This window comes from Branchiostoma floridae, chromosome 16 (assembly GCF_000003815.2).
Source record: "Branchiostoma floridae strain S238N-H82 chromosome 16, Bfl_VNyyK, whole genome shotgun sequence".
Lineage (NCBI taxonomy): Eukaryota > Metazoa > Chordata > Leptocardii > Amphioxiformes > Branchiostomatidae > Branchiostoma > Branchiostoma floridae.
The window spans coordinates 9,851,901-9,863,186 of NC_049994.1; the positions used below are offsets into that span (position 1 = coordinate 9,851,901).

Below are 11,286 nucleotides of genomic sequence, written 5' to 3' on the forward strand. Positions count from 1 at the left end.
GTGAGTGATCACGAATTGCTTACCTTCTGAATCTACTTCGGTGTCCATCCGTGCGATCGGCTGGACTTCTGCAGATTCTTCCTCCATCTCAGGAGGCTGGATCAGCTCAGCTATGACGTTAGTCTCCTCTTCAGATTCTTCACTTCCTTCGGGTCGTTCTTCCTCCTGCACGGGTTCATCTTCCTCTTGCACGCCTTCAGCATCGGTGCTGTCATCTTCTACTTCTCCCTCCTCTTCTACTTCACCCATGTCAGGTTCTTCGTCAGCCTCCTCACTTGCCTTCTGATCATCCGTTTCCTCTGTCTCCTCTGCTGTCTCTCCTGCTATCTCTTCTTCTGTAGTCTCGTCCTCTTTTTCCACTTCTTCTGTAACACCCTCCTCTTTCTCCATTTCCACTTCTGTTGTCTCCTCCTCTTTTTCCATTTCCGCTTCCTCTGTTGTCTCCTCCTCTTCTTCTTCCATTTCCACTTCTTCTGTTGTCTCCTCCTCTTTTTCCATTTCAACTTCTTCTGTTGTCTCCTCCTCTTTCTCTATTTCCGATTCTTCTGTTGTTTCCTCCTCCTTTTCCATTTCCACTTCCTCGGTTGTCTCCTCTTTATCCATTTCCTCTTCAAGTGTTGTCTCCTCTTTCTCCATGTCCACTTCTTCTTTAGCCTCCTCCTCTTTTTCTATTTCCTCTATTGTTTCCTCCTCTTTTTCCACTTCCACTGTTTCCACCTCTTTTTCTATTTCCATTTCTGCTTCCTCTGTAGTCTCCTCCTCTTTCTCCATTTGCACTTCCTCGGTTGTCTCCTCTTTATCCATTTCCCCTTCAACTGTTGTCTCCTCTTTCTCCATTTCCACTTCACCTGTTGTCTCCTCTGTCTCCATTTCTACTTCACCTGTAGCCTCCTCCTCTACCTCTACTGCAGTCTCTCCTGTCTCTGCATCCGTCACGTCTTTCGTCTCCTCCTCCATGTCTGCGGCTTCAGTAGCCGCCTCCACCACGTCCTCCACCTCAGAAGCTCCGGTTGGCTCTACCGTGTCCTCCTTCGCGTCTTGTATTTGTTCTTTTGTGTCTTGCAATGGTGACATTTCAGTGCCATATTCTTCCTCTCCTGTTTGCATTCGTGACCCTGTGTATGCAAAAACATGAACATTGTTACCGTTGTAACTATTGATACAAACCTTTGCTCATCTGTCATTACGTAGTGTATTTTTGGAAGCCTTCCTCTCGTTATCTTAACATATAATCACGTCTTTTTGTTAGACTTGGTCATAAATAATGTACAAAGCAAAATTGTGTAAGTGAGTGATCATGAGCCGCTTACCGTCTGAATCTACTTCGGTGTCCATCCGTGCTATCGGCTGGACTTCTGCAGATTCTTCCTCCATCTCAGGAGGCTGGATCACCTCAGCTATGACGTTAGTCTCCTCTTCAGATTCTTCACTTCCTTCTGGTCGTTCTTCCTCCTGCACGGGTTCATCTTCCTCTTGCTCACCTTCAGCATCGGTACTTTCATCTTCTGCTTCCTCCTCCTCTTCTACTTCACCCATGTCAGGTTCCTCCTCCGCCTCCTCACTTGCCTTCTGATCATCCGTTTCCTCCTTCGTGTCTTCCCCATCTGTGCCCTCTGTCTCTTCTGCTGTCTCTCCTGCTATCTCTTCTTCTGTAGTCTCGTCCTCTTTCTCCATTTCCGCCTCTTCTGTAGTTTCATCCTCTTCCTCCGTTTCCATTTCGTCTGTAGTATCCATCTCTTCTTCCTTCTCTTCTTTCTGTGTCTCCTCTGTTTCGGATTCAGGTGTGTCTGGTTCCTTTGCTGATTCGTCTGTTTCCTCTTCTACCTCCGGCATTTCGGTGCTGGCATCTTCATCCTCCCCTCCGAGTACTTCATTAATGATATCTACCACATCAGTCATTTCTGTACCGTCTTCCACTCCCTTCATATCCTCTTCTTCTTCTTTGCCTTCTTCATCCTCCCCTCCGAGTACTTCATTAATGATATCTACCACATCAGTCGTTTCTGTACCGTCTTCCTCTACTGCCATGTCCTCCTCTTCTTCCCATTTGTCTTCCTCTTCTACCTCTCCATCATCTTCCTCTAAGGACGGTACCTCCGTTGCTCTCAACAATTCATCATCTTCTGCTTCCGAATCCTTTTCGAGCTCTTCTGTGGTCTCAAAAACTTCATCGGTGGCTTCAACAACTGGTGGCATTTGTGTAACTTCTACTTCTATATCGTCTTCTGTTTCCCCTACAACTTCGTCTTCTGTTTGATCGGGCATCTGTGGTACCTCCTGCAGGTCTGTGCCTGTCTTCTCTACCGGCGCTGCTGCTACTGGTGCTCTATCGGGTAACGGTGTTGTATCCTCCCCGGGCATCTCCTCCTCGGCAACGGCGGGTTCTGCCTGCGTTGGCCTCTCCGTCGCCGCTTTTTCTGTGGTTTGATGATAGATTTTATGAATTGACCAAACGAGAATGGTAAGAGATGATTTCGTACAAGTCATCGAAAAGAATTATGTTACACGTCAGGGTTTCTAAATGTTTCTTGCTCCATGTCGTCAGGAACAGAATTTATCTTTTTGACTTGGGAGAAACAAAGTTGTGCTATTTTTTAACAATTCTAACGAGTATTGGATCAATTCCCCATGCAAGGACTGAAGACCACTTCTGGGCACTGAACCAAGTTGGTGGGAGATATAGGTGATAATGATAGGAGATGACCGTGAACGTTAATCAAGACCTATGTAACATTTCCAAACCGGAGCCTGGCCAGGCAACTTTCGGGAACAGAAAGTATGATTCAACAGACACCAAACTACACAAGACGTAAAGAGAATAGTCATGTGCATTATTTGTGTATATTTTTACGTGTACATTTCTATGATTCGTTTCCATGAACAGCCCAGCCGGGCCCGGTTTGGAAATGTGCCGTGAGCCTTTAGAAGGCTTGTAGATTGTATTCGGCGGTAAAGGCTTGTCTTATTTCTTACCTCCGTTGTTCATGGGGGCCACTGTTGTTTGCTGGACATCTTCTGAGCGTCCAGAAAACATACCGCCTGGTAGAATCTCGCTGAGGAGGCCCGCAATCTCCGGTGACAAAGGATCTTGTATCGATGCCGCTGCCGGGAAGTCATCTTCTTCTTCATCCAGGACCTCTGGGACGGGAGGCGTGGTCTCCTCCACATCCGGGGAAGGTGAAGCAGCTGAGGGCAGACGTAACAATTAGCCTTCTTCCAGATTTTAAGTGGTCATAGTGTTAGGTAGTAAGGAAAATGGTAAAGGTCTTCAATTAAAGACGTTTTTTTCTGACTTGATATGGTACAGGTATTAAACTTAAATCATCACATCCTGTCATCCTGGTGCAGCAAAAGAATCTCAGTTGTTTTGAATAAGTTTTCAAAAACCTTAAAAAAATCAATATCGTGGTAATTTATCCGTGATTTAAGCCAAGGTATCAATAGAATATGCGCATTCATGGACTTGAAGCTTTCTCCACACATTACGATGTTTGTAACTCTAGAACTGTGAGGGGAGTGTCTCTGTAGCTCAACTGGTAGCAGCTTCCAAATAGCTGGTAACTGGGAGACCCGGTTCAATCTCGGTGAGACCACCCGGTTTGGAGTTGCACCTGTCTTTTGGAAGGGACGTAAAATGGGGGTCGCATGTACAAGGAGGTGCCTCATGTAAAACCACAACCCTGCTACCGAAACAGCAAGGAAACGAACTAATGAACTCTATGAGAGCGATTGAACTCTAGAAGAATACCTATTTGGCAGATGAAGCGACGAGGAAGGGTGCAGTATTGATCATTCCAGTAGGCGGCGTCCCTTTCACTGCCGAAGTACATCTCAACACAGTCCTCGTCTTCCTGGGCAGAAGCTCCCGGGTAGTAGAAGTTTTGCCAAGAGTCATCTATAGTCGAAATTAAACCAACAAGTCTTGTGTTAATTGTTTCCACTCAGAGTGTAAAGCATCGCTGAACCGCCTACATTAATACAGTACGAAGATAAAATGAAGTCAAGATTGCGTTCTTTCGATTCTAATATATATTTAGAGAAAATGCAGTATTGTAAAATGTCTCCGCCTCTGAGGCCTCGCCAAAAATGAAGGAAAAAATGACAAGCCCACAGACCTGATAGGGTAGTGCCGTCGCTGAAGACAAAGGAGCCCTCATTTTCTCTGTCCTCTAGTCCAATCCACAAAACGTACAGGTTTGCAACCGGTGCCACCTGACTCAAGATGTACCTAATGGAAACAAAATATTAGTAAGTCAACTCTGAGTTTTTCGTGTTCCTGTATAATGTGTATCTAAGCTTGATACATCATTTCTTCGCACTTCGGTATCACTTGGTACATTTATGTACTATAGTGTAGTCACTGCATTTGACAACAATACACAGGAGTTATAAGGCAGTATACATTACTTGCATCCAGAGAAAAACAGCATTAACTCAATATTGAATCGTATTCTTGCCAGTGTAACATACTCATGTGTTGCTTGGTCCTTGATAGCGGCTAGGCGTGCCCCATCGTTCAAGCATTCCTCCTCCGCCCCTGCGAAGTCTGCCGGGAGCCTGGACACCTTGAAGCAGGAATCCTCGAAACGTCCATAGCCAAACGGACAGCCTTCAAGAAAACAATGCCAGTGATCAACTGCATGCTCAAACTGCCAATCCACTTGAGGAATGGAAAATTGCTAGATTATGGCGTTGTCAGCGTTCGTCAGGACAAATGACCCATCACGTCGTCTAATCACGTGACTATGATCACATGATAGGATATTCACCTTGGGTTTTAAAAAAATCGTTTTGTCGCAGGTTTCTTTTAATTACCCTGGATATCAGAGTACAACTTAGCCGGCTAAGGGAGTTACGCCTTCACTGCGCGGCGGCGTATCTCCCCGGCCGGCTAAAGTCGGTTTACGGGGCTATGTTGCTAGCGGCCCGGGAAAGAACCGTAGCCGCGAATACTGTTCTCTGGCGACCAAGGCTAAGTGGAGACGAAGAATCCATTTTGACCCGTGATGGCATCTCTGATGTCCACGTTCAAGGTTCAATTGATGGCAAATGTAAACTCTTATCCTCTTCTATGCGATCAACACAGCTGCCATACAAATATTGCCTTTAGTCTATTTTTTTTATTTAATCGGTCAATCCAAAAAGCCTTTCGTCTTTACAACCTTCAGAAATCATGATGACTTACGGCATTCTTCGGGAGACTCGTCGGAGCTGTCGGGACAGTCCGGCTCGCCATCGCAGCGCCACTCCCCGGGGATGCAGGTCAGGTCGGCACAGCGGAACTCTGTCTCCGTGCACACATCCGACACTGCAGGGGAAAGGTGTTCAAAAAAGCTTAGACAAAAAAATAGAAACAATCGCGACGACGTGTTATCAAGCCAGGATTGAGGTTAGAATGAACTTACTCTTTCATAGGATCATTTTAGAGCCATAAATTATCGTCATTATGTTGGGCGTCTTGTCCTGACTAACTCCACCCCCTCTAACTGGGCGTGATATTGCATTGAGCCATGAGATACAACATATATTTCTAAATGTGCTTACGAAGCTACTATGTTGTATGTACTACTTAGGGTAGTCATGCATATATAACGATTGACTATCACAAATACAGTACGACACAGAACAAAAAGTTTGAGTTTGAGTCTCTTTTAAATCTATTGTTATATTTTACGGAGATGGTATAATTGTACAAGGAATTTATTCCCTCAATGGATAATTGTCGTTAGGCCAGTACGTACTAAGAAGAACGGTCATTTTTCTACGATGTAGTTAGAACATACAAACAAGCTTTTAAGCAAACAGAACAGACCAACCTCTGTCCGTCTCCGCTACCCACGTTAGGGTAGGGTTGGTCCTCCACCCCTCCTCCTGGTCGGTCCTCCTCACGGCGGCCACGAACTTACCCGGGGTCACCTCGTCCACGAAGACTGAGAACCTTCCGACTTGACCTTCCTCCTTGTTGACCTTCAAGATGAGATTTGAACAACCCTATGTTGTCTTGAGTTTTGACAATCTTAATTTGCAAACAGCCAACATTTGCCTGAATGGTAATCGTACGGGTGAAACTCGGGGATATTGTGAGAACATTATACGTTTATCTCATCAAAAAAGTACCGCAACCAAGGTAACTACACAAGGTGATGCTGTCAATTCAGAGCAAGAGAGACTGAATTCGACATAGCTTTTTTAGATACGTAGTCTTACTTTTTCCCTTTAAACATTTCGAAAACCTGTATAACGTTACTGTCTTCGTCGGTGTTTTTATCACTGATGAAGACTAAAGCCAGAAATAAGTAAACGTTATGCGCCCAAAAAGCCATACTAAATTGGTGAAACTATTTCCAGTAGTGGCATTGAACGTAGCAGGCTACTAATCTCCAAGCAGATCCTACGGTGCCATAAAATAGTATAAAAGTTGGCCAGGGAGTATAGCCGGCTAAGGGAGTCAATCGGGCACCGTAAGTTTGATACTTTACATTACGCACCGTGGATCTGGTTGGAGATTAGCAGGTTACTAGATATGGAATATTAGACTGAAATTACCTTTGCCTTTAGCTTCGGAACGGCTGAGAAGAACGGCCCCGGGAAAGACACGCTCACCATACGAACCGGCTCGACGGACGTCCCGATGTTTACCGAACCCTTCCGGAAATCTGCGACGATATAAATAAAATGCATCTTACTTTTACTGAGCCGTCACCAGGCTGAAAAGATAAGAACTTGTTATCGTTAATCATATTTTATCATCCTTTCATCATATCATCATACTTTGGAGTTCCGAAAGCATCATTTACAATGTAAATTACATTGTTGCAACGCAACGCAATACGATGTACCAATTGCAAAGCCCGTTGATATATATAGGTTTTCGTATTGTATGCTTTAAAAAGGCCTTCTAAACTGTCACTCTCAGTGGCGGAAAGTTAATATGTTGTCTGACTGGTCTGTGCTTCTTGACGGCAAGCGCTAACACTACTGCAAGGAGGTTGTTGGAGGTCGTTCAACTTTGACTCCTGTGGAGCAATCCACTTTTTCTCAGGGTAATATTGGTATTTGTATTACATGTATCATCTGATAAAACGAAAGCTATAAAGCTACGTAAATATTTGTTTGTAAACATAGGTAAACAATAATGTGGATTAAATATGAAATATTTATACGAATGAGTCCATGAAATGTGACTGTAGAAATGTGGCACCCCTGTACGAATGGTATGGCCGGTTTCAAAGTTCAGAAATACACCTGCTGCCGGTAGTACGCGGTAGTGAGCGCTTGGCGATCTTGACAGACAGCACGGTAAAGCATAACGGTAAGCACACATTCCTTTTTTCCCGGGTTTGGAAGTATAGGTTAACCGTTACACACTAGATGTTGCTGTTTTTCTAGTCCCTCAGACCAGTTGACTGTGTGCCCTGCGTTTCAGTTTTTCCGACGTCGCTAACGTTATAGACGGTTCGGACCATGGCCAATCAGACCAACGCGGACCAACAATCTGGTCAAAGCGCAGTAAACTAACCCTTACCCTAACCGTAACCCTAACCATGGTGTTGGGTCGAGTTGACCAGGGTGTTCGGCTGAGTTGACTGGGCCGAGTTTACAAAGCCAAAGGGCAAAGAAGAAGCATACACAGCACAAGCGAAGTCGTATGGATTCCAATTTATTAATATCGTAAAGCCAGGGCAATTCCGATGAAAATTTGAAACTACTGGAACTTAGTACAAAGAAATTATGGTCTGTGCTGCCTATATGATACGTGCTGCTATTCTATGTCCAGGTCATCAGAATGACCTCTCGGTCATGTAGCTTACGTAACATCGTAACATATCCGGAGCACGATTCCACGAATGACCTTTCGGTCAAATACCATACGTCATATGGCGCGTTGTATGGCACGACAGCGGAGGACGGTTCCATTAAGACATTTGGAAAGGGATGACTTTTTTCACTAAAGGATAAAGGGTATCAGTTTGCATGGAGCTCAAACCAAAGTTTGGGATACATTGTACCATACGATATATATAAACGTAGTGTTTTCAGTAGAAATGACAGAAAGTGCATACAAAATCTTACTAACTCTAAGGGCGGAGAAATTTTGATGGATAATTTTGCAAAATTCATGATGACGATTTAGAAAATGAGGGATGTTTTGCCATGATTACAGACAAGTGTTTTATCATAAAAAGAGTGCCTGAGACTATATGAGCAGTATGTGTACTGACCTTTTGTCACCTTCAATCATTTTGGGCCAATGACCTGACGGGTAGGAGCTCAAAATTCTTGGGGTTAATGACCTCACGGGCACATTCACAAACAATTGGAACATTCGGGGGGTTAACCTTGCGTCTACTTGAGACAATTGCACCTAAGTCCTATAAACCTCTTCAATGGCATACTCATTTATCGATTGCTTACTCGCTACTATCTGGCTTGTGTCGTCACCATTTTGCCTTACCCGCACTGCGGCAATACCGCCCCTTAGGTACATGACAGTAATGTTTCAGTAATGTTTCATGTGACTAATGATAACTTAATCTTTACTCAAGGAGGTCCTTTTTTTGTCTACCTACCTGTTTGTCAGATGACTATAATAAAACACATCTACTATGATTTTTTCCCCTTTTTTTCATGTAGGAGATCTCGTAATCATCATGACGTCAACTGTGGAAGACATGGCTGTGACAGTTTCCACTGGTAGGATCTATCCATGGGAGTTTGACAGGAAGGGTAAGTCATGTCCGCACAGGAGTTTTTAGAATATCTGTTTGTGTGTTTGTGTTTTCGTACCATTTATCATTCGAATTCCTTATTGTATAAAAGAAAATGACAATACAAAGAATATGCATGCAACAAAAGTAGTTGACATAACGTTACATGGGTAACCTCAACAATAATAATAAACGAAAGATGTCGACCACAATACCATCCAAAAATATATCAAAGACATTGTGTATTTTTAGATCATTTGTGTAAAATGTCCATATTAAGCCTTGGTTTTTTATTCATTTTTTTTAACTGCGCCAATCATGTAAGTCCATCTTGAATCTTAAATCTTGAAAATATTCATCTTGCTTTTTCATAATAGGAAAGCTACCAGTCTGGAGTCTCCTACACCGTCTTGAATTTCTCGGCCTATCACAACATTTCTTTAAGCGCGAAAGTGCTCGCGACAGCCAACCACACCGTACGCCATACGCGTACGGGATGCGCTTTGTCCGGGGCCAAAGCGTGCAATTCAAACCCGCCTTTTATGAGCTGCTGGAATTCCCAGGAAGAGCTATCCGCGTTGAGGCCAAAATCATCTTCGTCGGGAAAACCTCGTGGATGTATGAGACGAAACTTTTTGATCAGACCACCGAGAGGGAACTGGCCACCCGGCGTATCCAAACCGTCAACATCGACAAGAAGACACGCAGGCCAAAGCCGCTTCCTGATTGGGCAACGGAGAGGTACTCGCACCTGACGTCACTGCCACGCCCAGCAACGGTACAGCCGTTCGACCTGTCCGATACCGAACCAGCCTTCGTCTATCCGGTGACGGTGGCACCTAGCGACATCGACTTGAACATGCACACAAACCAGTCTCAGTACGCCCGCTACTGTTTCAACTGCGCGGCAACGGGGGCCAAAAGTGGGGCATACTCCATCATCAGTGGCGATCTTCTGGACTACGACGTTTTAAGTTTTGACCTGCTGTACCAGAAGGAGTCGCGAGAGGGCGATTCCCTACGCGTGGAGTCCTGGGAAGACGCCAGGGAACCGGATACCTTGAGGTTCCAAGTGAAGCGAGGGGACGACAAGATCCTGCAGTGTAAAATGCGCTTCCGTATCCCCAGTGTCCCTGACATCGAGAAGGCAAAACTTTGAACGGAATGATTCCCACATAACTGAATTCTCACTTAAAAGAAATGAGCAACGTTTGGCAACAAGTAAATTTTAGCGTCATGCAAAGAATCTAACTTTTACTGAATACTATTACTAGGATAAACTCTTTAAGTTGTTGATCATTTATATATTGTAAAATCTCTTTCGTCAATGATAGCTCTCACTTGGATTTTTGTGATGGTAAATCTAAGCATAACCCTATCAATTCTACGTAATACTTTCATACCACAGTTTCTTACTAGCAAAGCTTGGTAAATATTATTGTTTGGGTTGATTTTGTGTTACAAGTGTGACATGAATATCTTTAATCTATATGTTGGTAAAAAAATCATATTTGAATTACCCCGTTATTTTTCTATTGGATTTACCTCAACCTCAATTCATTTTAGCTTACAACAATGTCTTTTATAAAGCATTTGTATATCTTTACAATTTTCATTTGAAATATTGAAATTTTGTTGTCTATTTGTGTGTCTGCGTGGGCTTGTGTTTAAACCTTGTGTGTGATTTGTTTAATTATGCAAATGACCAACCGCGATGATCTTATTCTCCAAACGCAGGCATTCGTGTACCTTACACCTGACTGTTACACGAAGCATTTGTTTATTCAAGGATCGTAATTTTGATAAGATATTCATTTGTGATTATAGATATGATAATCAGAAAGGTGATCTATATCTGGGTACACATCAGAATTCTGTGTACCAGAACAGGTGACAGGTCCTCAAACACATCACAGATCATCACAACGGGACCGGATATAGAGTTGCCATCCTTGCTTTAGCTACTTGCAAATTGCAGCCTTCGATCTAAGAAGAAAGAAATGTTTGAAATCCTGTGTTCTTAGATTTTGCCAACAGCAACAGTTCCCAATATCATGAAGATATAAACTTTCTTAGCGCCTTCCCCCGTGCGCCAGTGGGACTTTCCATGAACCCTTGAACTTGTCCGCCCTTTGTACATGACGCCATTTTCACCCAGAGTGGGTTTCGCGTCTGTCGCACTGCTGTCGGTTGTGTGAGGTAGGGTTTTATTCAATAGTAAAACACATACCATGTTAAGCCATGCGTCACACCGTCGACGGCCCAGTATTAGAATAAGTTAAGTTGACGAGACGTGGCACTTAACGTTACTAGAATAAGCCAAGTCACGATTTGATGGAACCAGGTGCATGCTAGCAAGAAACACACATGAAATAGTCATGAAAATCTTCTAAAATCACGTTGCCACTGCTGTTTTCTTTCCTTTTAAGAAACATCCAAATCAAACATGGAGCAAGGAACCGCAAGCAAATACGACAAAGTGGTGGTACAGCACAAGTTTCACCCATGGGAGTTTGACAGAGCAGGTAAGAAGTTAGAGAAAATCATTACAGTTTGAACATGTTGGTGTTCTTCTTTC

At 43.7% G+C, this 11,286-nt stretch overlaps 1 protein-coding gene and 1 long non-coding RNA gene across 3 annotated transcripts in view; one reads left to right on the plus strand and one right to left on the minus strand.

Moving 5' to 3' along the window:
* Nucleotides 1-11,286, minus strand: part of LOC118403186 (titin-like) — a 33,086-nt gene that overhangs the window by 4,908 nt on the left and 16,892 nt on the right. Inside the window, exons 8-16 of one of the 2 annotated variants that reach the window (XM_035801749.1) lie at nt 6,547-6,656; nt 5,817-5,967; nt 5,186-5,308; nt 4,471-4,609; nt 4,116-4,228; nt 3,749-3,895; nt 2,974-3,186; nt 1,311-2,417; nt 24-1,115 (exon numbers count right to left, since the gene is read on the minus strand). In XM_035801749.1, the coding sequence (XP_035657642.1) occupies nt 24-1,115; nt 1,311-2,417; nt 2,974-3,186; nt 3,749-3,895; nt 4,116-4,228; nt 4,471-4,609; nt 5,186-5,308; nt 5,817-5,967; nt 6,547-6,656 (3,195 nt within the window). The remainder of the gene's footprint in view (nt 1-23; nt 1,116-1,310; nt 2,418-2,973; nt 3,187-3,748; nt 3,896-4,115; nt 4,229-4,470; nt 4,610-5,185; nt 5,309-5,816; nt 5,968-6,546; nt 6,657-11,286) is intronic. The other variant, XM_035801750.1, reaches the window with a different exon arrangement.
* LOC118403188 overlaps nt 10,634-11,286 on the plus strand; it is a 17,702-nt gene continuing 17,049 nt past the window's right edge. Inside the window, exons 1-2 of the long non-coding RNA XR_004829617.1 lie at nt 10,634-10,907; nt 11,138-11,233. This is a non-coding gene — a long non-coding RNA (uncharacterized LOC118403188). The remainder of the gene's footprint in view (nt 10,908-11,137; nt 11,234-11,286) is intronic.